Source organism: Tamandua tetradactyla, chromosome 9, assembly GCF_023851605.1.
Source record: "Tamandua tetradactyla isolate mTamTet1 chromosome 9, mTamTet1.pri, whole genome shotgun sequence".
In the NCBI taxonomy this organism is placed as follows: Eukaryota; Metazoa; Chordata; class Mammalia; order Pilosa; family Myrmecophagidae; genus Tamandua; species Tamandua tetradactyla.
In genome coordinates, this window is record NC_135335.1 from 58,943,290 (window position 1) to 58,965,639 (window position 22,350).

Consider the following 22,350-nt stretch of genomic DNA (forward strand, 5'->3'; position numbering starts at 1 on the left):
AAGTCTCAGGTCTCAACTTGTCTCATCTGGCACAATTGTTTTCTCTGTCCATCAAACATTTCCCTTGGCTCCCAGGATGCCACACTCTCCAAATTTCCCTCCTACATATTTGGACTGAACTCCTTTGCTAGCTCCATCTTGTCTTGCAACTGTTTTCAAGGCTCTGGGACTTAGTCTGGACCCTCTATCCCATCTATACCCTTGGACTTGGGGCTCTTGCTCAGTTTCATAGCTATAGTGATGAAGTGTACACTGATGACTCCCACATATGTATCCTTGTTCCCTGACCTCTAGACACATCCATCCAGACAACTGCCTACAATCCCATGAACAGGTCCAAAATACAGCTTTTGATCTCCCACCACCCCAAACCTGCTATTTTTCTCAAACTCCATCTCAGTTGGTAAGCAACTGGATGGATTAGAGTTGCTAAGTCAAAAATGGTGGGAACACTCTTGACCCTTCTCTCATACACTCCGTATCCAGTCCGACAGCAAATCTTTTCTCTTAAAAATCAGGAATCTAATTCACACTATCTCCCCTGCTGCCTCTGGGTGCCTAGCTCCATCATCTCCTGCCTGGAATACTGCTATTTTTCCTGTGCTCCCTTGCCTCTGCCCTTGCTTTCTATTCTTTTCTCCATCACTGAGTCCAGAGTGAACCTTAAGACAGAATTCAGATATATTAGTCCTCTACCCAGAATCCTTCAACAGCATAAGCCATTGTGTGTGATGATGATATCACACTCAAAGCCAGAGTCCACAATGGCCTTCAAGTTTGGGCAAGACTTGTGGCTCTTCTTTTTCTCTTCATAACAGCATCAATACCTTCTCCCCGTACCCCCACCCAACAGCCACCATCACACACGCACAACTCTTGCTGTGCTCTAGCCAGCCTTTCTGTCCTCACATTTGGTTGGGCCTCAGGGCCTTTTCACATGCTGTTTGCTGTGCCTGAGTGTTTTTCCTCCGGCTCCTCCAACCGAATTTCTTGACATAAGTGTCATTCTCAGTGAGGCTTATCTAAAATTGCAGCTACTGGAGTCTTCCTGTGTCCCTGTCTCCTGTAGTTTTTTCTTTAATATTATTAAGCATACTATATGGTTTCCTTATCCTGTTTATTTACATTTTTCCCCCTTTAAATGGAAGCTCCAGAGATTTTTTTAAAAAAACTACTTGGACTACTGCTATATTCCCAGAATCTAGTAATAGTCCCTAACATTTATCAGTGCTCAGTAAGTGTTGAGCAAGTAAATAAATGAATGAATTCAGGGGGAAAAAATGGCTAAATGGTTAAAATAAAACCCCATGTCATCAGCGTATTCCATTAATGGTTTACTGTACCCTTGCAGATTTGCTTTATGTAAATAAACATACATTCACAGAATCATTTTATCACAATAAAGGTGTCATGCTAACTGGTAGATTTGTTCTTCAGGAAGTGTTCTTCACTTTGTATGTTAACTGGCATCTGATACCAGTCCATAAATAGCTGCTCCATTTTTAAATTTTGGGTGTATTGTATTCTATTGTGTAGACAGACCATGATTTAAGTTTTCTGAAGACAGTTGTCCCATTTTATTATATTACAAACTATGCTTTAGTAAACATTCTTTTCCATATAACTTTGAACACTCAGGCTAGTATTTCCACAAGATAGTTTCCTAGAAGATTGCTAAGTCATCAAAAGGTTTTATAGTGCCAAATTGTCCCCAAAACACACTAATGACACTCCTATCCAGTGTATAAGAGTCCTTATTTTCCCATACCTTCATCAACGTTGAATATTGATTATTTTCAGTTTTACCAATGTTGTTAACTTGGAAATGTGTTGTGTGATTCATTTGTTGGGATGTGGACCAAAAGGAAAGATCGGACCAACTTCTCAGGTAAAGAGCCATCGTGGGGCTTGATGCAGGGCCACGTTCATACATTGTGGGTGTTAAGGATAGCGGCTGGAGCCAGCCAGGACTCAAACCCTGCATGTGGCCTGGTCAGCACCCATCCGAATAGATCAGAATTACGTCTATGCAAAGCTACTGCAATAGAAGACAGGTGGCTCATTTCCTCCTAGGACCCAGTGTATTAGCTCAACCACCATTTCTTACTTAGGACAAGTTAAATGGAATCAACTTCTCTGTATCTAAACTCCAGGTGGCTTTTTTTTATTATTTTTAAAATATGCTTTTACTTAGTCAAATTTTCAACTTGAAGTTGATTATATTGTCCATTACAGTAATATATTTTCTAATCTTAAGAGTTATAGAAAGAAAATATAATGAGAGACTCTTATTTAGATCTGGGGTAAAAAAAAACAGTAAAAATACATTATTGATTCGTTTAGGAGAATGTGAATATGAAAGGATATTGATATTAAGAATTTTTTTTTTTAACATGGGCAGGCACCGGGAATCAAACCCGGGTCCTCTGACATGGCAGGCGAGCATTCTTGCCTGCTGAGCCACCGTGGCCCACTCAATATTAAGAATTTTTATGAATTGTTGGTTTCAGTGGCCTATAAATTTTTAATTTACTTTCTAATTTATTATGTAGGAAATTTTGGTATTAAAATTACGAATGAGATGTAAATTATTGATAGGAATGCCATCATTCTAGGTTATGTTAAAGAATTCAACTTTATACTCCCTCTAATACCCAGAAAGAGTTTGGAATGGATGATATAACAAGACAACTAAATGTTGAAAACTTTTGAAGCTGATTTTATGGTATAACGAGGTTCATTTTGTTTTCTCTAGTTTTCAGAATGTTTCAAATTTCCATCTTAAAGTTTTTAAGGAAATAAAGTATACTTACATTGCTGGGAATTTTTTTTTTTTACAGTGTTACTTTAAAGCCATTGCTGGTTTCATTTTGATCAAATATATGTGTATTTGGTCCACATATTCATAAGTAAGATTGTATTATAGGTGCTCCTCCAGCCCTATCCAGCTCTTCCAGATCCAGGTCAGTTTTCTCCCTCTTTTCCCAAAAAAAGTGATCACTTGCGTGAAGAGCATCCCCTGGGTAACAGTTCTCAATTCCGGGAAGATTATAATCTACACTTTTGTATAAATGTCCCACCTCGGAGAACCCGAGTCACCTTGCCCCTAAGCCTCGAGTAGCCACAGCAAGGGGAAAAAAGGGACTTTGTGAGTATGCCGCTCACATGTGGCTGTGGAAAATCGATCAAAAGGCCCTTTTCCGCTAGAAATGTGCAACTTCAACAGCTCTAAAGCCCGAGCTAGCGGAGGAAGGACTAGGGAGTCAGACTGGGCAAGCCCACTGCCTGGCCTAGCCGCCTCCTATGTGTGCGCATGCGCGGCGCCCGGACCCGCGCGCGTCCCGGTTGCCTGGATACCGATGCGAAACAATCGCTGCTGCTTGCTGGGGAGGGGCAAGGTCCGGTGTGTCGCTTGCAGGGACCGTTGGGCTTCATTTCCCTAGGATCCGGAGGAAGAGGCGGTAAAGCCCCCCGCCCCGGGACCCCAGCTCAGCCTCAAACCCGGGGGTGTGCGGTGCCTAAGCCCCAATGTGGTCCCGGCGACCGCAGAGCCCCGAAGCTCGGGGAACCGCCCCCCCCCCCTCCTTTCCTGTCCTCTCCTCTCCGCAGCCACCCGTGATTCTTCCCAGGCTGCTTCGTGGTCTTCGGGAGAGATGCCGCTGCCCGACACCATGTTCTGCGCGCAGCAGATCCACATTCCCCCGGAGCTGCCGGATATCCTGAAGCAGTTCACCAAGGCTGCAATCCGCACCCAGCCCGCCGACGTCCTGCAGTGGTCCGCGGGGTAAGCCCCTCGGCCGCGGCCTGCAGCCTCCAGCCCTACTTACGTGCCGGGACACTCAGGGGTCGTGCGTCTCTCGAAAGTACCTTGGCGTGTGACTGCCAATCAGAGCAGAAGTTAGGGTAGAACGCGCGCTTAGCTACAGAGTGACAACTCAGTTGTTGACGAGTGGTGTTTAAGACAACGGACCACAACTTGAAAGTAACTGCATTGGATATAACGTTTCCACCTGATGTTATAAATTCGGACTATCACAGTGTAATAACATGTAATAAAGGGTTCCTCCTTGTAACTTGATTTATGCAAGAAGGAATCCTTGATCTGTTCCCAGTCTCAGAGAATCCTGGTTGAGTTTATTAGAACTAGAATGACTGAGGTCATGGGGTCAACCGCCCGCACCCCACCCCTCCCAGGCTGCGAAGATGCCTCCCTACCGGCAGCTGCACAGGAAGGAAATTTCACAGTTTGTTGCAACAAACATTCTAACCAATTTGCAGTAACAGATATTCATAATCCCAGAGTTTCAGGACAACTGAATCTAGAGCTGTTGAAAGAAATTTGATTTTATGGAAGGGTCCTTGCCCTTTTATTGATAAACATGCTTAGATGAATGGAGGCTCACTTCTATGAGGACATAACTCAAGTCTAAGTATAGATGTAGCTTACTTTTTAGTTTGTCAGATTTTAATGACCTTCTCTGAACTTTCTAGCCAAGATGTAATCGTTTCCCAGAGCTGCTGTAAAAAATTGCCACAAACTTTGTGGCTTAAAACAATGATAATTTATTCTCCTGCAGTTCTGGAGCCCAGAAGTCAAGTCCAAAATTAGTTTCACTGAGCCCAGGCCAACTATTGTCAGGGCTGCGGTCCCTCCAGAGGCTCTAGGGGAGAGCCCCTTCCCTTGCCTCCTCCAGCTTCTATAGCAGCCTTCCTTGGCTCATGGCTTCTTCCTCTGTCTTCAAAGCCAGCAGGATAGCATCTTCATGTGTCCCTCTCTCTCCCTCCTATAGGGGTGTGATGGCTTGTGGGCCTCCTGGATAATCCAGGACAATTTTCCCATCTCAGAGTTCTCAGTCATACTACAAAGTCTCTATTAGCATATAAGGTTCCAGGGGTTCCAGTCTAGATATCTTTGGGGTCCACTATTCAGCTGCCCATACAAGGCTACTACTAGGTAATACAGTGCTTTGCCTTCTGAAAGGGTCCTTCAAGGTTCGTATCTGCCCCCCCCCTAAAAAATAGTGGCATCTGGTTTTAACTGTTAGTCAAGCCCAAATAAAAGATTGTTAGGACTTAGATTTGATTTCCATTCTATAGAAAATTTCAAGATTTAGTAAAGTTTTTTCCTGGAACATTAAAGAATATTTGGTAATATTTTATAGACAACTATTTAAAGCTTCACTTTTTGGGGGGGGGGGGAGGGGTATGCTTACAAATGAGAAATGTGTTGTTTTGCAGTTCCAGAGGCTGGAAGCTCAAAAGCAAGGTGTTGGCAAGGCCATGCTCCCTCTAAAGTCTGCAGGGTTCTGGAAGTGACTTGCTGGCAATTCAAGGCATTCTTTGGCATGCTACATAACTCAACTCTGCCTCTGCCACATGGCTGCCTTCTCTCTCTGTCTGTGTCCAAAGGTCTTTTCCTAGTAAGGACACCAGTCGTTGGATTTGGGCCCATTCCAATCCATTTTAGCCTCATCTTAATGATTCACAAAGACCCTATTTCCACATAGGATCACATTCATGGGACCAGGGATTAGAACTTGAAACCAGCTTTTGGGGGGACACAATTCAATCCACAATGAGGAAGTTACAGTCAAGGTGCATATAATGCACGTGTGATCTCATTAATGCGAGAAACTAATTGGTGTTATAAATCATAGATATGCAGCTGTCTCTGTGTTGGTAAATTGTCCCCAGCATTTTTTCACTCCTGGAGAGTCTAAACTTCACTTTTAACTTAAAAGGTTAAACTGAGAACTTTCTGAATGTTCCTTCCTTGCCATTCCTTTTTCTCAGGAACAATTTTAGAGTTTTAGAGTGAAACCAAGCATTAGTCATTAAGCAACACATTAATAACTCAAGTTAAGGTGGAAAGTGGTCAGCGTATATTAAAGGGTCATGGGATTCAGAAGTGGGTGATTGTGTCTGTGAGAAATTCTGAAAGAGACTGAGGCTAAGGCAGGGCGGTGCGGTATTGTAGGATGGGAAAACAGCATCTGGATAAGGGGAGGGTGAGAGGGAACTGTAACAATGAAAACAAAAAACAAGAACTGGATTAGGCCTCTTTCTACAGGTGGTGAAGGCATCAGAGGTGAGTGAGCCTTTATCCCAAGCCTGTCTGCTGTGCTGTGATGGAACAGTTGGTCCACTGTCCCTTATGATGTCATCACATAGCACAATGGAGGCTTGATCTGGGCGAGTGTCAAAGGCAGCTTTGGCTCACTTGTGCCTGGAGAGGACAAGCAGAGTGTAACACAAGTCAGCTTCCCCTTTAAATCAGGGTTTCCCACATTAGGCCCTTGAAAACCCTTTGGTTGGGGGAAGGGGCTTTTGTGTGCATTGCAGGCTGCAGGGCAGCATCCAGGCTTCCATCTAGAGGTGCCAGGAGCACCCTCCACCGCAGTTGTGACCATCAAAGATGTCTCCAGGCATGGTTAAATGCCCCTGGGTGGGATGAAGACAAAATGGCTCGCTCTGGAGATCCCGTGCTCTAAGTGCACTCGGAACTGGGTGACTGATGGGTTGTGCAGAATAAAATCAACATGGTGGAAACCCTCCTGGGAGCAATATGACAAAACTAAGCACCCCTCCAGCTCAGCCCTGGAGATTTCATCAGCCAGTGCTGACCCCAAAGTTTCTAGGGCCCTGTTTGTCTGACAGCTGCCTCCGTTTTACTTTTCCTTGCATCTGGAAGTTCAACCCACAGAACCCAGCTGGAGCTCTCTTACAAGCATGAAAACGAAGTTGAATTTGGGAGCTGAATTTGGAGAAAGAGAGGGGGATGAGCTATGAAACGTCCTTTTAGTCCTCTCAATCATCTACCCCCATTTATCTGTTACATTTGCAGAGATGTTCCAATTATTCATACGTTGTTGGTTACTGCCTACCTGTGGCTCTGCTGGGTGGGCTAGTGTTCATTTTCCTGGTTCTGTGGGTCCTTTTTGTGGGCTGAAACCTCTAGAGCTAGTGATGTGGCTTCAATAGGGGAGTCACCTCTGGCCCACGGGTGTTTGTGGAAGACCCTGCCTGGCACCCCCACAGTTGTGGAGACTGGGTAGGGGCCCCTCTTGACTTGCTAGCCCAGACCTCTTATCACTGTCAGTGTCCCAGAAAGGAAGAATCAAGGATAAAAATATTAGTCATGTAGTTGCTTAAATTTCAAGTCAAGCACCTCAAAAGGAGGTAAGGCCAAGTGAAGGGAAGACCAAGCCCAAACAGAAGCCAGATACTGCAGTTCACCAAGGCCCAAAACCTTCCATCTCCTTTAGCAACATCCAGAACCACTCGCAGCATCTGCTGAGCGAGAATGGCACATGGTAGGGCACTGTGGGTCCTGTGCTCAGGCCCTGCACTCGGTCCCCAATGGGGCCTGAAGGCAGGGACTCTCCTGATCTCTGTTCTGCACAGAGAGAAACTGAGGCAGAGAAAGGCTAAGCCAGAACTCTGAATGGAGGAGCCAGGACTTTTAAGCCCAGGCATGGGGTACCTGGAGCTCTCCTTCCAATCCCCGCGTGCTCCTGGCTTGAAAAAATCCACATTTACACAGGGCGCTCTTGGTTTATCCATGGTCCTTCAGAGATGTCTTTCATTGTTAGGTATTTTTCAGCTTTGTCAAGAGGAGATCCACTTCCTGTAAAGGACAGAATCGAAATGCCTGTGGCAACCCAGAAAACAGACACAGGCCTGACTCAAGGACTCCTCAAAGTTTTGCACAAACAGGTAGGGGAGGGTCTGTGTCTGTTTTGTTCATCATTTGTTCTAGCTCTTATTACTTGATGATCAGTCTTGACCCATCCTGTAAAAGCAAGACAAACCACAAGGTCATCCACAGAAGTCCTGCTTCCCTGCCAGGCCTTCAAGGCTTATTCAAGAAGAAATATCTCACATGCAGTAGCTTCACACTAGCTTAAAGGACCCAAAATAGCTATTTGTGATTGGACTGTAGGAAAGTGACATGTGATTTCTTATAAATAACATTCCATAGACCAAATTAAGACAAAATTCAATGATGATGGATTTAAAAAAAGATCATTGTGAAAATATGAAATTCCAGAAACGGAGGTGGCAGGTCCCTTCTTGAAATATGTGTTAAGTTGATGTCCATGCTAAAGTAGAATCTGTTTTCTATTTAATCTGCAAGATGGGATTGTTGGACCCACGTGGGCCAGCAGAGGGGTCTGGTCCCTCCTAACAGAGCCTCCTGGGGGGTTTGGGGAGAATCTTCCTATACACGGCCTGAGACCTGAGACCTCTACCCAACCCTCTAGCCTTCCTTCTCCTGATGCTCCTTCACATTTTTAGAAAAATGGGTAATAGAAAGCATTATGGAGCAAGGCCTGGCCTTTGTAATTATTGAGCTATATTGCTCACAGTACCCATCAATGGTATAACTTTTATTTTAAACTAATGCAACCCCAGATAAGTTTTGAAGTATTCTGCTTCTGTGTAGGATGCACTGATTTTGAAACTTAAGACTTTCCCCCATGGTTCTTTATCAGGGGAAAACTAATAACCATTTAATAGTGCAGTTTGGGGAAAGACATGCTAAAATTGCTCAGAGTTTTTTTTTTTTACACAGGATACTAGCAGATCTCAGAGGTTACCAGTTTTCACAAATGGTTCAAAATAGTAGAAGGAATACATTTATTTGAGGTTCAAGATTTCTTCCACTTAACTATTAACATGTTTAGGGGCTTTATTTTATTAAATTTACTTTTTGTTATAAAATACTCCATACAGATAGCAGAGGATGATGTACCCTGTGTCAGAACAACCCCTTAGTCAGGTCACGGCATTATGCCATATTTGCTTCAGAATCCTTTTTTTTAAGAAAGAAAATGTCACCCGTACTAGCTGGCCACCCCTCCCCGCACCCCCAGGGACCCCAGGCCCAATGCATACCATCGCCATGCTAACCTGTCTCCTGCTCCGTGGGCCATTTGTTAAATGTTTAAGTGTTCCCAACACTCTATTGTTTTGCAGGTTTTAAAACTTATATTGTGTCCACCTGTGTTTCCCAAATAGTGTAGCCACAAGCGGTATGTGGAATTAGCAGATCTTGAGCAGAAGTGGAAAAATTTGTGTCTGCCAATCGAAAAATTCAGAGCTATCTTAGATTTGGATCGTTGCGAAAACACAGTGGAGTGGATGAAATTTCTAGCCCTTGGATGTAGCACACTTGGTGGGGTACGTACCTATAAATAGCATGTTACTTCTGAGTGGTCACAGGGCTGTCTTACAAATAATTTAGGTGCAGGTCACTGGGGGTTGGGTTGGCATGTGGGGGGTGGGGAGTTAACACTTAACTGGGCCAGTGTTTCTGTTTGGGGTGATGGAAAAATTTTGGTAACGGACAGTGGTGATGGTAGCACAACATTGTATATGTAATGAACACCACGGAATTGTTTAGATTGTGGTTAAAATGTTAGGTGACATATATACCACAATAAAAAATTTAAGTGTTTCAGTAACTGGAATAAACACTTGCATTACCGTATCAGCTTTGTGAGAAAAGCAGTTTTTTGTTTGTTTTTTCCAGTTGCCTGGAAAAAACTATCTTTTTGGCCTTATAGCTGTTTGAATTTATGTAGCTAAATCCCCATGAATGCCTCAGTTTAAAAGATGTGAAGAGTAGATAAAATACATAAACACTATTAAAAATTGTTTAGATCCGGGTGTTGAAAGAGAATGCACCAATGATCTTAGTAAGCTGCACATCATTTCGTTGAAGTATCTTCTTCTGCCTCTGTGGAAAAAAACCACAAAATTACTTTTGACTTTACTTATAATCTAGTAATAGTAACTAATAGATTTCATCGCAACTTAGCCTGTGTCTAGTTAGTTATGTGAGGTATGTGAAGACACAGGCAATCCTCCAATTACGAGGTGAGTGTGTTGGGAGGAGGCCAGGGGTGGTGGTGGGGGGTTCTTGGTCTAGAACCTTCTTCAGCTGTACTGTTTGAGTCCCTCTGTGAGATTGGGGGACTAAGCAAAGGGAAAATTATCACTCTGCACCATGAAGAAAGTGAGTGGAGAAGAGAGAACTAGCACCTTGCCTGCAGAGGTGAATTTTTTGCTTACACCCACACCCTCCTTTCAATTATTGGACCCAGCGCCCATAGCTGGATCACTTCTAATCCTTGGATCATGGTGCACACTCATCTTTGGTCTGTGCATGAGCCTCTTTGTTTCTATCTTAATTTTTAAAATTATTTTTTGTTATATGCACCATGAACCACTCCCCAACACGAGCAAAACAGTGACAATAACTTAAAGCTACTTATGTTCGCCTCTTCCTTCTGGACACTGAGTCCTTGCTGGAAATAACAACTGTCCTGAATCTCATGCTTTTATATCCTGAGAAAGGCATTATTTAATTTTAGTTGGTTTCAACTTTACTGAAAAGAAAATCATGCTGTTAAAATCCTTCTGGAACTTTTTTCCATTGCAGATTGTATTGCTCAGGTCTATTCCCCTGCATTCTTACAAATCGCTGTGGCTCATTCTTTTGTTTCTGCTGTGTAATATTCCATTGTGTGAATACCCGGGAATTTACTTGTTCTCCTATTGGTGGCCCCAGTGAGAAAGTCTGCATCCTCAGTGAAGTCAGATGTCAGCTGATGGTTGCACAATGAGCTGTAGTTTTTTGAGTAACGGCCCAAGGCAACTTAGGAGCCTCATTTATGGAGAGGGCAGCAGCTATGGGGTGCTTATCATAAGGACCCTCCTGTAGCAAAGACAGGGCTCAGATTTCACCAGGGAATTACCTCAGTGGGGTATTATTTGGAAGGACAAGGACTTATTAATTTAACTATTGGAGAAAATTTTGTTGCCTCTTGTATAGTTTGTTAGCTGCTGGAATGTGATATACCAGAAGCAGAATGGCTTTTAAGAGGGGGGGATTGTTAAAGCTGCAAGTTTACAATTCCAAGACCGTGACAATGTCTCAATTAAAGTAAATCTATAAAAATGTCCAAATTAAGGCACCACAAGAGGTTACCTTCACTCAAGAAAGATCAATGAAGTTCAGGGTTTCTCTGTCAACTGGAAAGTCACATGGTGAACGTGGTGACCTCTGCTAGCTTTCTCTCCAAGGCTTCTTGTTTCATGAAGGGACCCTGGAGACATTTTCCTTCTTCATCTGCAAAGGTCTCTGGCTGCGTGGGCTGTCATGGTTCTCGTGGCTCTGTTTTATCTCTGCTGCTCTTTCCAAAAAATATTTCCTCTCATAAAGGATTCTAGTAAACTAGTCAAGACCCCCCTGGAATGGATGGTGTCACATCTCCCTCTAATCAAATATTAATACCCATAATTGGGCGAGTCACATCTCTGTGAAGATAATCTAATCAAGTTTCCAACCTATAGTGCTGAATAGGGATTAAAAGAAATGACTGTCTCCAACAAGATGGATCAGGATTAAAACATGGCTTTTCTAAGATATGTAAACCTTTAACACCACATACCTCATTAATCTGGAACTTGGTGAAAGCAGGATTTTAATAATGACACATTATCTGATATTGACTTAACATTTATGGTTTCTGCCTCTAAATTCAATCATGAAAATCTGACCTAACAATGATGAGAAAGAGTAGGCTATTTCATGCTTTGGGATCTCATGTTTGTCATTTTTACCTCCCTAACCATGACAATTTAACACTAGATTTAAAGCAAAGCTGAATGTTTGGAAAATAACTCTTGTCTGTTGATAGTGCATGACACTAGATGGAGACATTTTGTTAAGGATAGAACTTCACCTTCTAAACTGAATAGGGAAAAGAATGCAGAAAACATCTATTCTTTAGTTTTTCCCTGTAACACAGCAAGTGCTTTGTTCTTAGAACATAAACATGCCCAGAGACGCACCTTGGCCAGCCCATGTGGCTTCTGCCTTTCTCCCTGACCCTCACACCCACCTTTGCAGTAGCCTGTGTGTTTGCCTTTGGCTACATCCATTGGGCTCGTGGCCACTTTTCTGATGTGGACAGATGAATTGGACATGCTTGCCTCTTGCCCAGCTCTGGACTCGAGGATCAGCTTCCAGTGTGGAGGCAGATTCTACCCCCACGCCCACCCCTCCAAAGTGCCTGGTCCCTTCCCTCCCCACACCTTGCTCATCCCCTCTGCAGATTGTCTGCCCTCTGCAGACCGCCCTGCGCTGGGCACTGTGCAGTCAGGGAGGCTGTCCTGCACACCAGCCCGAAGGTACCACCGTTGTCTGTGCCCGTCCGAGCCGCAGTCGCCATGAGAAAACCCTCTGTGACTTCTAGGAAGTATTTATTCACGTACTTTGGCATCAGAGCATTAATTTTTATGCTGTAAAAAAAAAAAAAAAATACCTTCAAAAGAGAGGAAATGAATTCCAGCGAGATGACGAGAGGCAGTTATAATGGATTACTGCCTGTGCCATTTTTTTTTTCACGTAGGCCATCTGTAAAATTGGTATCTGGTCTCTGTCTGCATCAGCATAATTGATGTTGTCATCGGCTGCTGACATCCATGCACAGACTTGGCGTGGCTTGACTCGAGCCGGATTAATCAAATTTAACAGCTCTAAAAAGACCGAAGAACCTCTGCTTAAATTTGTGAGTTATGTGCATCATTCATTCATTCCTTCATCCATTCCGTATACCTGTGGAGCACTCCTTTACCTTCAGCTCTATGCTGAGGGCTGAAGATTCCAGAGTGAGCAATGTTTTCTGACGTCCTTGAAGTGCTGAACCCCACTCCAGTCATTGCACCGAAAGCCACAAGTTTTGGTTAAGAGGTGTCCTGGTTTCCTAGGGTGGCTGTAACAAAGTCCCCAAAACACAGCAACTTAAAACTAAGGAAATGGGTTGTCCTACAGCTCCGGAGTCCAAAAGTCCAAAATCAAGGTGTTGGCAGTGTCCTCTTCCCTCCTGAGGCTCTAGGGAAGACCCTGTTCCTTGTTTCTTCTGGCTTCTGGTGGCTCCAATCCATAGCCTTCCTTGACTTATGGCTGCTTCATTGTCCCATCTTGGCCTCCGTCTTCACCCCGATGGGGCTGTGTCTGTGTCCTCATCTCTTTTCATAAGCACATGATCATTGGGTTTGGGACCACTGTAATCCAGTGTGACTTTGTCTTAATTACATCTGCAAAGACCCTCTTTCCAGATAAGGTCATAGTTTGAGTTTCCTGGCTGCCAAAGCAATACCGTGCAATGGGTTGGCTTAAACAATGGGACTTTTGTTTGCTCATGTTTTGTGAGGCCAGCAGAAGTTCAAATCAAAGCATCACCAGTGTGATGCTTTCTTCCCCAAAACTGGTGTCCTGGGGCTGGTGACCAGAGATCCTTGGTCCTTGGCTCCACTGTAACATGGCAATGCTCATGGCGGCCTCTCCTGGCTTCTCCCTTCTCTTCCAGGTTCTGGTGACTTTCTGCTTCTGGCTGCTCCCTCTGGATTTCTTTCCCTGTGAAGGTCTACAAAGATGAAGGCCCATCCTGATGGAGGTGGGCCACGCCTTAATTGAAATGGCCTCATCAGAACAACCTATTTATAAGGGCTTACCCCCACAGAAATGGATGAAGTTTACCATGTTTTTCTGTGGTACCTACAGCTCCAAGCCGCAGCATAGTCACATTCTGAGGGTCTAGGTGTACATGAATTTGGAGGCAGGGGTCTCTGTTCCCTCACTACGGGGGTGGGCATGGGAGCTGCTCCGGGAAGAGTGAATGTGTATGTTAAATCATCGTCCAAGTGTTTCTGTGACTCTGGCATCTTTCCCAATGTCTTGGCACACTTGCCCCGTGAAACGGGCACATTGCTAGATTGTGAGGACTTAAAATGGCACCATCAATGAGCCTAAATGTTAAGGCACTGGGTCAAGGTGGCTTTAAGCATGAATGTCTCTTTTTAACACAGGAAAATTTCATGAACCAAAACCTTCATGCCCCTATACACCCTGATTAAAAAGCTCCATAATGGCAACAAACGGGATGATTTAGGTCCGACCTGTAAATGCATTTGCACTTCGTGAACTTGCCGATTGCCAACGTACGTATGCATGACACCGTTTTCTGATAATCTTGCTTACAACCATAGTCATCCTTTTTTGGGTTCTTGACCATGTGCCGGAATGTTCAGAGCCCTTTGTGGATACTCTCGTTAATCCTCACAACAACCCTTTGAGGAAGGGACCATTTGCCGAATTGCAGGATGCTGAGCTGTGGCAGAGAGAGGTCAGGGAACTTGTCTTGGGTCAGTTATCTTGGGCGTGGTAGAAACGGGATTTGAGCTGAGACCACTGGCTCCAGAGCTGCTCCTGACAATGCCTCAGGCACGTGGGGATAGGTGGGACCTTCTCCCACCCCCAGGAACTCCGTGGCCCCATGGGACCTGCAACCTGCAGTTTGGGGCCACCTTATTAGAGTTAACACCTGAGGTGATCTGTCGTGGAGAAGAGCAACTTTTGAAGCGCTGACCTTGGAGTTCATAGAACAGTATCCACCCAGAGCTGTGCTCAGCATGTTGGGTTGGTGACCTGGCCCCATCACTGTACCCTCTTGACCCAAGAGAGCCACCTGTCCCGGCTTATACCTCCCCTTCCACTTTTGATTCAGGTTGGAAGCCTATTCTAAGATGTCCAGGAGGAGTCTGAGGCCAACAATTCCTTTCATCCCCTGGGGTCAACGAAGAGGTGCTGTTCCCCGCCCCGGGTGAGAGCCTCGGGGGCAGATATTTTCAGCACCTGTGGAGCTGCCCTTGGGCCCTGGGCTCACCCTGCCCCCACCCCCAGCACCCTCCCCACTCATTGCTTCCCTGTCTCCCTCTGTGGGAAGGAGGAGCGGGGTGGGGTGTGCCCTCTGCCAATCCAGCTGTCCTTAGGGCCACACCCGGTCCATGTGGACCGTGGCCTGCCTCTCGCCCTCCCAGGCTCATGTGGGCACCGCTTTCCTCTGGGCCCACCCCCAGCAGCCATGGCTGCTGCCCCTTGCCTGCTGCCCCTCGCCCTCCGCAAGCCCCAGCAACGTGTTTTAAATGAGAAAACCTCCAAGGATAATGAAAGGAAGTGAACAAGGCTTTTTAAAAGTAAAATTTGGGGCCAGTCCCATGCTCAACTCGGTTCCTGGTGCCACGCGCTCCATCCTCCTGAGGCCAGACTTCCCTTCTTACTCTGCTGAAACGGGTTGAGAAGCGGGTCTGTATTGTAATTCCCACTGCAGCTAAGAGGTGCATTTGGGGCCTGTGAACCCGAGATCAGAGGGTGTGTGCCATCACAAGACCCGCTGGGATTCGGGCTTTGTGCAAAACCCCACTGAGCGGGCACACTGAAAATGCTCAGGAGAAATAGCAGGTACCTCCGTGATTATTCTTCAGCTTTGGTATGGGGCATGATTTCTTGGTTAAAAGCGGGGCGTTTCCCCCAGGAAGCCCCCTCTTTGCATTCTGTACGTGAGAATGAACGGACGCCAGGCAAGCGGCGGGCTGGGGGCCCCCTGCTGGGGAGAGGGCCCCAGGATCACAGGCCCCACCGCCCGCAGCCCTTCCAGACGGAGAACGATGTTTCTAAGGTGCTCGACTCTCAATACAAAAATCAAGTAAGCTGTTTTATGAATCCTTTCAAATATGAAAATTGCTGCAATTCTTATTGTCAAAAGCGATGGCTTCGGGTGGTGCAATAGTGGCTCAGTGGCAAGAATTCTTGCCTGCTGAACTGGAGACCCTGGTTCGGTTCTAGGAGCCTACCCATGCCAGAAACAAAAAAAGGGGGGGATGGCGTTGGTAATGTCGTGATGGCTTGGTAGAAGGCTTGGATTTACTCTTTCCTTAAATACTGTCTCCTCTGAAGCATCTGAGTGCCTTGCCAGGCAGTGCTCATGTGCGGCCTCCTCTCCCTGACTCATCCTGGCCCAGGCGCCGCCAGCCTGCACCTGGCGATGACTTCCTTCCGCTTTTGTAAAAGCAAATTGTAAAAGCAAATACTAACCTAACAACCTGTCTTTAGAAAGTTTCCCACAATGAAAATGGATGGTAAGACCCACAAGTTTGGTTTTAGTGGGTCCTGTCTCGGAGGAGTGACTTGTACCATTGGGTCCATTGTCCTTAGAGAAAATGTCTGCAGCGCTGCAGGAGGGACTCGGTCATTCCTCCTAATTAGGGCGCCGTATCCCCCCTCAGAGTCAGACTAACATCGGGGCTGGGCCAGACCCCGCAGCACCACCACAGAGCCAGTGCCCAGCCGTGAAGCCAGTGCGCGGCAGGTGGGCTTCCAGATTGAAAATGGGGGGTGCAGACACCCCCAGTCCCGGCTGAGCAGCCCAGAGGCCCCAAATCCTGGCATGTAGGGGCATCTCTGCCCCGTCCCTCACCCCATAAGCCAGCCCAGGGGCCTTGGAGCTGGTGGAATGAGCTGGTGGCCCTGGTGTGCCAGTCCTGGCTGGTCTGCTGGGCTCCCATCCCCCAGCCCCGCTGGGCCTCTCAATCCTCACCTGTGCACGGTGGGCGACACCAGCCTGCCCCGCTCCTGGTTACCAGGTGGAGGAAAGAGAGCAGTGATGCCGAGCTCTGGGGGTGCCTGGTCTAGGGCAGGTGCCGCCTGCAGCTGAGAGCCTGGCTCCGAGAGACAGGACACCAGGTTTGTATCCCGCTGTGGTCACAGCTCTGTTCCAACAGGTCTGTATGTGACTGTGCCTGACACCTTCCCTGCACCCGCAGCTTTCCTGGGGGGAATGAGCCTCTCACCCACCCACCCCCATCTCCCATTTTTATTCTTCTAAGCATAGCTCTGGACTCATCCTCCAGGAAGCTTCCCTGGGGGAGTCTGGCCTCTCTTTTGAGTCTTGCTGCAAATGTGAACTACGCATTATTTGTACCCTTTCCACTTCCCAAGAGTCGGGGAGTGTTTCACAGCCTGCTCTCAGTGGGAGGAGCCCCGATTTGTTTCCATGGTGAAAACACTCCTCCTGGGGCTGACTTGTGGCCACCAGCGGGAGATCAGCCCCTGGCTGAATCCCGAGGGATTCAGCAGCCAGCTCGCGAGGGCTGGCACATGCCACAGTGCTGTTGGCGTCCGGCTGCGTTTGCTGGGGGCGCGGGCTGGGTGGCCCAAGCAGCAGGTTCTGGAGGCTACAAGTCTGGAATCAAAGCATCGGCAGGGCAGGCTCCGCTGTGGGGAAGGATCCATTCCCTGCCTCTCCCCTCACTTTGCGGGGGGCTAGCTGGCAATCTTTGGTGTTTCTTGGCTTGTGGCAGTTTAATAACTCCCTCTATTTCCTCCTCTTAGAAGGACACTGGTCACGTTGGCTTAGGGCCTGCCCTGCTCCAGTCTGACCTCCTTTTAACTGATTCCATCTGTAATGACCCTATTTCCAAATAAAGACACTGGGGGTTAGACCCTTGTTTGGGTTTGCTAAAGCTGCCGGAATGCAACACACCAGAAATGGGCTGTCTTTTACAATGGAGGTTATTAGCTTACAAGTTTACAGTTCTAAGACCATGAAAATGTCCAAATTAAGGCATCAACAGGGCAATTCCTCCTCTGAGGAAAGGCCTTCAGCATCTGGGACACCTCTGTCACATGGGAAGGCACATGGCCGGTGCCTGCTGGTCCTTCTCTCCCAGGTCTTGTTGCTCCCAGCTTCTGACTTCAGTGCCTTCCTCTCAGCAACTCTAGGGGCTTTTTCTCTGAGCTTCCTTGGTTGCATCTCTTGGTGTCCCTGAGCTTTTTAATTTTTATCTTTTATCTTCTCTAAAAGGCCTCCAGGAAAAGGATTAAGACCCATCTTGAACGGGGTGGGTCGCATGTCCATGGAAACAACCTAATTAAAAGGTCCCACCCACAACACGTCTGTACCCACAGGAAAGGACTGAAAGAACATGGCCTTTTCTGGGGTGCATACCTTCAAACCAGCACAGACCTCAGTACTTCTATTTTGGGGAACATGACTCAACCCATATCAGCATCTGCTCACAGCTAAATCCCTTGCCATAACAGGCACTTGGCAAGCATGGAGCGAATTAATGATTGCATGTCTTTCTCTGTGTATATCGGGGGTTGCGTGGGGCGTGCATTATCTAACCACGGCTGTATGTTTTCCTTCATTCACTGGGTTGATAGGACAGACAGGTGGGGAGCCTGCACAGGGCCTGCTCGGGCAGACATCAGCAGGTTTGTCCGTCCACCCTGCCTCGGGTTGGAAACAGCTGGCCCTGTACCCAGGCCGGCCACTGGGCCCGAAGCATCTGAACGGTTCTGCTTGGCTTAGAGTTCTGTCTTTCAAGAAAGCGACGCTTCCTCTTTTTGCTTAAGAGTCATACCCACTTGAATATTAATATAATCTGTGAATTTAGAAAAGAATAAAAAAGGTTTTTGGACCATTGGCATCCTCATCCAAACCTTTCCTTTCCTTTTTATTTCATTATGGCAGTTGTAAATTCACCTGGTTCTTAATTTAGAGAGAGAAGGTACATGGTGGAAAATTTTTGTAAACCATGCTGGAGCGTTTGAGGCCCTGCTTTAAGTGTTCATGAACCCCAGGAGTGATGGGCTCTCCTCTCTTCCATTTGCAGTCCATCAACACTGCCATGAAGCACCTTTGCGAAATCCTTACCGTGGACCCGGAGGGCGGGCCAGCTCGCATCCCCTTTGAGACTTTTTCCTACGTCTGCCGGTACCTGTCGGGGTTAGAGGGGGCTGTCCTGCCAGCGGACACCGAGTCCTACCTCGCCACGTTGAAGGAGAACGTGTAAGTATGAGCTGCCGTCAGGACCCAGGTGTATGGATGGCAGGAGAACTCCCTGTTCTCTCCCCCAAGATAACTCTTCCCCCTGGTCCTGCCTGCAGAGGTAAGACCCAGGTGCTGCACTCGGAGAGGTGCTGCCTGTCAAAGTCACCAGCAAAAGAAAGCAAAGCCCCTGGCTGCGTCCTCGTGTGGGATTCAGGGCAGCACGGGGTTCAAGTTGGGTTCTTTCCAGACTTTGCAGGGAGAACATTGATCCTGTTAGAAAGAAAAGTTTAGCTTCATTTTTTCTTGATTCTCAAGTTATAGTATGTCCAGTGGTTTAAAAGCTGATGGTTAAAAAGGGTAGCATGTTCAAAAGTAAGAATTTAATTCTCAACCACGAAGCACAGAAATGGATCTCAGCCGGGCAGACAACGGGGAGGTAAGTACCACTGAGGCCACGTTGCCTACAGAAATTGTAAGGCCCAACCCTCACAGGCCTCTGCCAGAATTTAAAGCTAGCTATCATGCTCCAATGTCCACCCTTCCCATACTCTCCTCTCTTGCACCCCTCTTCTTCCCCTCTTCCTCAGAGATGCAGGTCCAGCAAGTCCACTGACTGGCCTGCTCTGGGGCTGCTGGGTGATGGTGGAGGAATTTGCCCCACTGGAGCTGGCCAGTCTTACTCTAAATTCATATCCTCCTCCCTGCTTGCCTGGCTGGTACTTCCTTGGCATCCAAGCTAAAGCTCAAGGGTCCCCTTCTCTGAGACCCTCATAGAACAGCCCCTCCATCTCCTCTTCCTCCATCTTTGGAGATATCTTGTGTGTTTATTCAAGGAGTGACCTGGCCAAATGGAGCAAATGGTGTCTTGTGCTCTGAACTGGTGTCCATGGGGATGTGTGGGGAAAGTGGACAGGACTTTGGGCGAAGTGTGGGAGGCAACACAGCCGGTCCAAGGAGTTCAGATGGTGCCTCGTAGCTGTGAGAAGCCACAGAAGGGTCTTAAAGAGGGAGTGTGGTGATGCTTTTTGGTTCAAAGGTGTCTTTGATGTAAGGAAACTAATTAGGAGGTGTATTAGTTAGGGTTCTCTAGAGAAACAGAATCAACAGGGAACACTTGCAAATATAAAATTTATGAAAGTGTCTCACGTGACCATAGGAATGCAGAGTCCAAAATCCACAGGGCAGGCTGCAAAGCCGATGACTCCAATGGATGGCCTGGATGAACTCCACAGGAGAGGCTCACCAGCCAAAGCAGGAATGCAACCTGTCTCCTCTGAGTCCTCCTTAAAAGGCTTCCCATGATTGCATTTAGCATCACTAATTGCAGAAGACACTCCCCTTTGGCTGATTGCAAATGGAATCAGCTGTGGATGTAGCTGACGTGATCATGACCTAATCCTATGAAATGTCCTCATTGCGACAGACAGGCCAGCGCTTGCCCAATCAGATGAACAGGTACCACAACTTGGCCAAGTTGACACCTGTCCCTAACCATGACAGGAGGCCTCTGCCATAGACCAGACAAGACGTGATAAGGAAGGGAGGGCTTTTGCACCATCTTAGATTTTGGTGACTGACTGTATGTGGGACTAGAGGAAGAGAGAGGCTTCCAGGGCTGCTCCCACATGGCTGGCAGGGGCTCTTGAATAGACCTTTATGTCTCTCCCAAGGTAGGAACTTGCTGAGTTTATGGGCCCTTGAGACAGCCCAGTGGAGGGCTGCAGTGAGCAGTGGGCTGAGTGTGTGTGTGTGTGTGTGTGTGTATGTGTATGTGATTCAGATCAGAACTGGCAATCTTGATCTGGACCCTCCAGATTGGGTGCTGGCTGATAGGCAGATGTGGATGGGCTGTCCTTGGAAGGATGTATGTGGTGGGGGGAGAGGGCTGAGGGTGCAGCGGTAGGGACTCCAGCCTTGAGGAGGAGGGCGGGGAGAAAGGAGTAGCTGGGGAGGAAGGAATCCAACTGTGGGGAGAGTAACGTCGCTATGAGAGTCAGGGTGTGCATGGGGGGGCATTGTCCCACCCGGCAGAGCTGCCCCTTGAATTCACCACGGGTTATCACTGTCGCCCTGGGACCCCATGATTTCAGGGGGTAACGGGTACAGAAAGCAGACCGCGGGGGATGCCTGGGAGATGGCAACGTGTCTGCTGTGACTTCCCCAGGCCAGCTACCCGGGGTGAGAACTCGCAGGGCGCTGGGTTTGACAAAGAACTTTGTAGAAGATGCGATGAGTAGAACGTCTTTATGTTGAGGGAAAGAGTTCCTAGAGAGGAAAGGGCTGAAAATAGACAGGGAGGGGTCTGGGTTGACAGCCTGGCTGCCCCCTGCAGCTCTTCATCTCTAAGTGTTCACAGTGGGAAGCCACTCGGCAAGTACAATTCCTCTCGGCTGCTTTTGGGGTCAGCTATGGTTACTTGTGTTCCTTTTACTTTTGACACGTGAGCCCTAAACTTGGTCCTCTGTTTTTCTTTTGACATTGAAAATGAATTTCTCTGTTTATTTTATAATTTCAGAGCATTCTTATAGTTTGGTATTTTTACAGTCCATCTACTGATATTGGCATTATATTTACTAAGGCTTACTATCTTTTAGGAAATAAAAATATCTATAAATAAAGAGAAAATTAAAAGATACATTGTTAATGACAGAGTTTTGTTGCCTTAAGACAATCCTTTGGGTTTTACTGGACCAACTTTTAGATGGAAGAATATTTTCATTATGCTAGTGACTAGTTTTGAGTTTTCAACAAAGTAAAATCTGTTAATACTGTTATTGATCTTTTCACCTAAAAATAAATGCCCATTTTGGTCAAGAAAATAGGAATGCTTTATTTTTACAGATATAAGTGACTGTAAATAAGAGAGAGACCATAAATAATCAAATTTTTAGAACGTTTAAAGTTCATTGCATTTTATAAACACTTTATTACATGTGCTATGAGAAATTGCTAATAAGTGTCTTATCTATTTTTAATCTAGAGACACCAGAAAGAATGGCATGATAGGACTTTCAGATTTCTTCGTTACAAAGAGGAAAGTTTAAAAAGCCTGGAAAATAAAATCTCAGAAGACATAGCTTATTAATTCAGAAAAGAGCACATTTTAAAGTTGAAAAAATGCTTTTAAGACCTTGCCACCAAATACAGCCTGTCCTTAACCACATACATGTGTCATGTGAGTTTGTGTCTTAATGGAAACTGAATAAGACTGGTTTTCCTCCCCACATTATATCTTTATGAAAAAACCTCTGCATATAAAAAAGTCACAGCCCTACAATAATCTATTTTAGAACTAGAGACAATGGAGTAGGAAGATAGGATGGGCAGTTTAAAAACTGGCCGTTCTTTTCTTCATTCAAACTCTCAAGGAGCAGGAATGCAAATGAAAGTGCTCTTTGCCCCTGAAAGGTCAAAGCCTCTGGGGGAGAGGCCTGGGAGGGCTTGTTCTTTGGAGGAATATTTGTGACTGGCAAGTGTATCGGACAAGCAGTTTGGACCAGTGTTTGGTCCATTGGAATGGAACTAAGTATCAAAGATCCTTTATTTACTTTCCTTTTACGAAGGCTAAAATATGACATTGCCAGTGAATACATTTTAGCTTATTTTTCAGAGAACAGGGAAACCTTAGTTTTCCTGCACTGCTATCACTAAAGAGCACACAATG

At 46.3% G+C, this 22,350-nt stretch overlaps 1 protein-coding gene across 2 annotated transcripts; it reads left to right on the forward strand.

Moving 5' to 3' along the window:
• Positions 1–3,329: 3,329 nt before the first annotated feature.
• Positions 3,330–21,849, forward strand: ROPN1L (rhophilin associated tail protein 1 like). 2 transcript variants are annotated; one of them, XM_077116855.1, is made up of 6 exons: positions 3,330–3,461; positions 3,610–3,784; positions 7,593–7,716; positions 9,022–9,183; positions 18,529–18,704; positions 21,667–21,849. In XM_077116855.1, exons 2-6 carry the CDS (start codon positions 3,654–3,656, stop codon positions 21,728–21,730), a joined length of 657 nt encoding a protein of 218 aa, XP_076972970.1. In that variant the 5' UTR covers positions 3,330–3,461; positions 3,610–3,653; the 3' UTR covers positions 21,731–21,849. The 2 variants fall into 2 exon arrangements, with proteins under 2 accessions (XP_076972970.1, XP_076972971.1); XM_077116856.1 differs by having other exon boundaries at positions 3,349–3,461; positions 3,630–3,784.
• Positions 21,850–22,350: the final 501 nt, after the last annotated feature.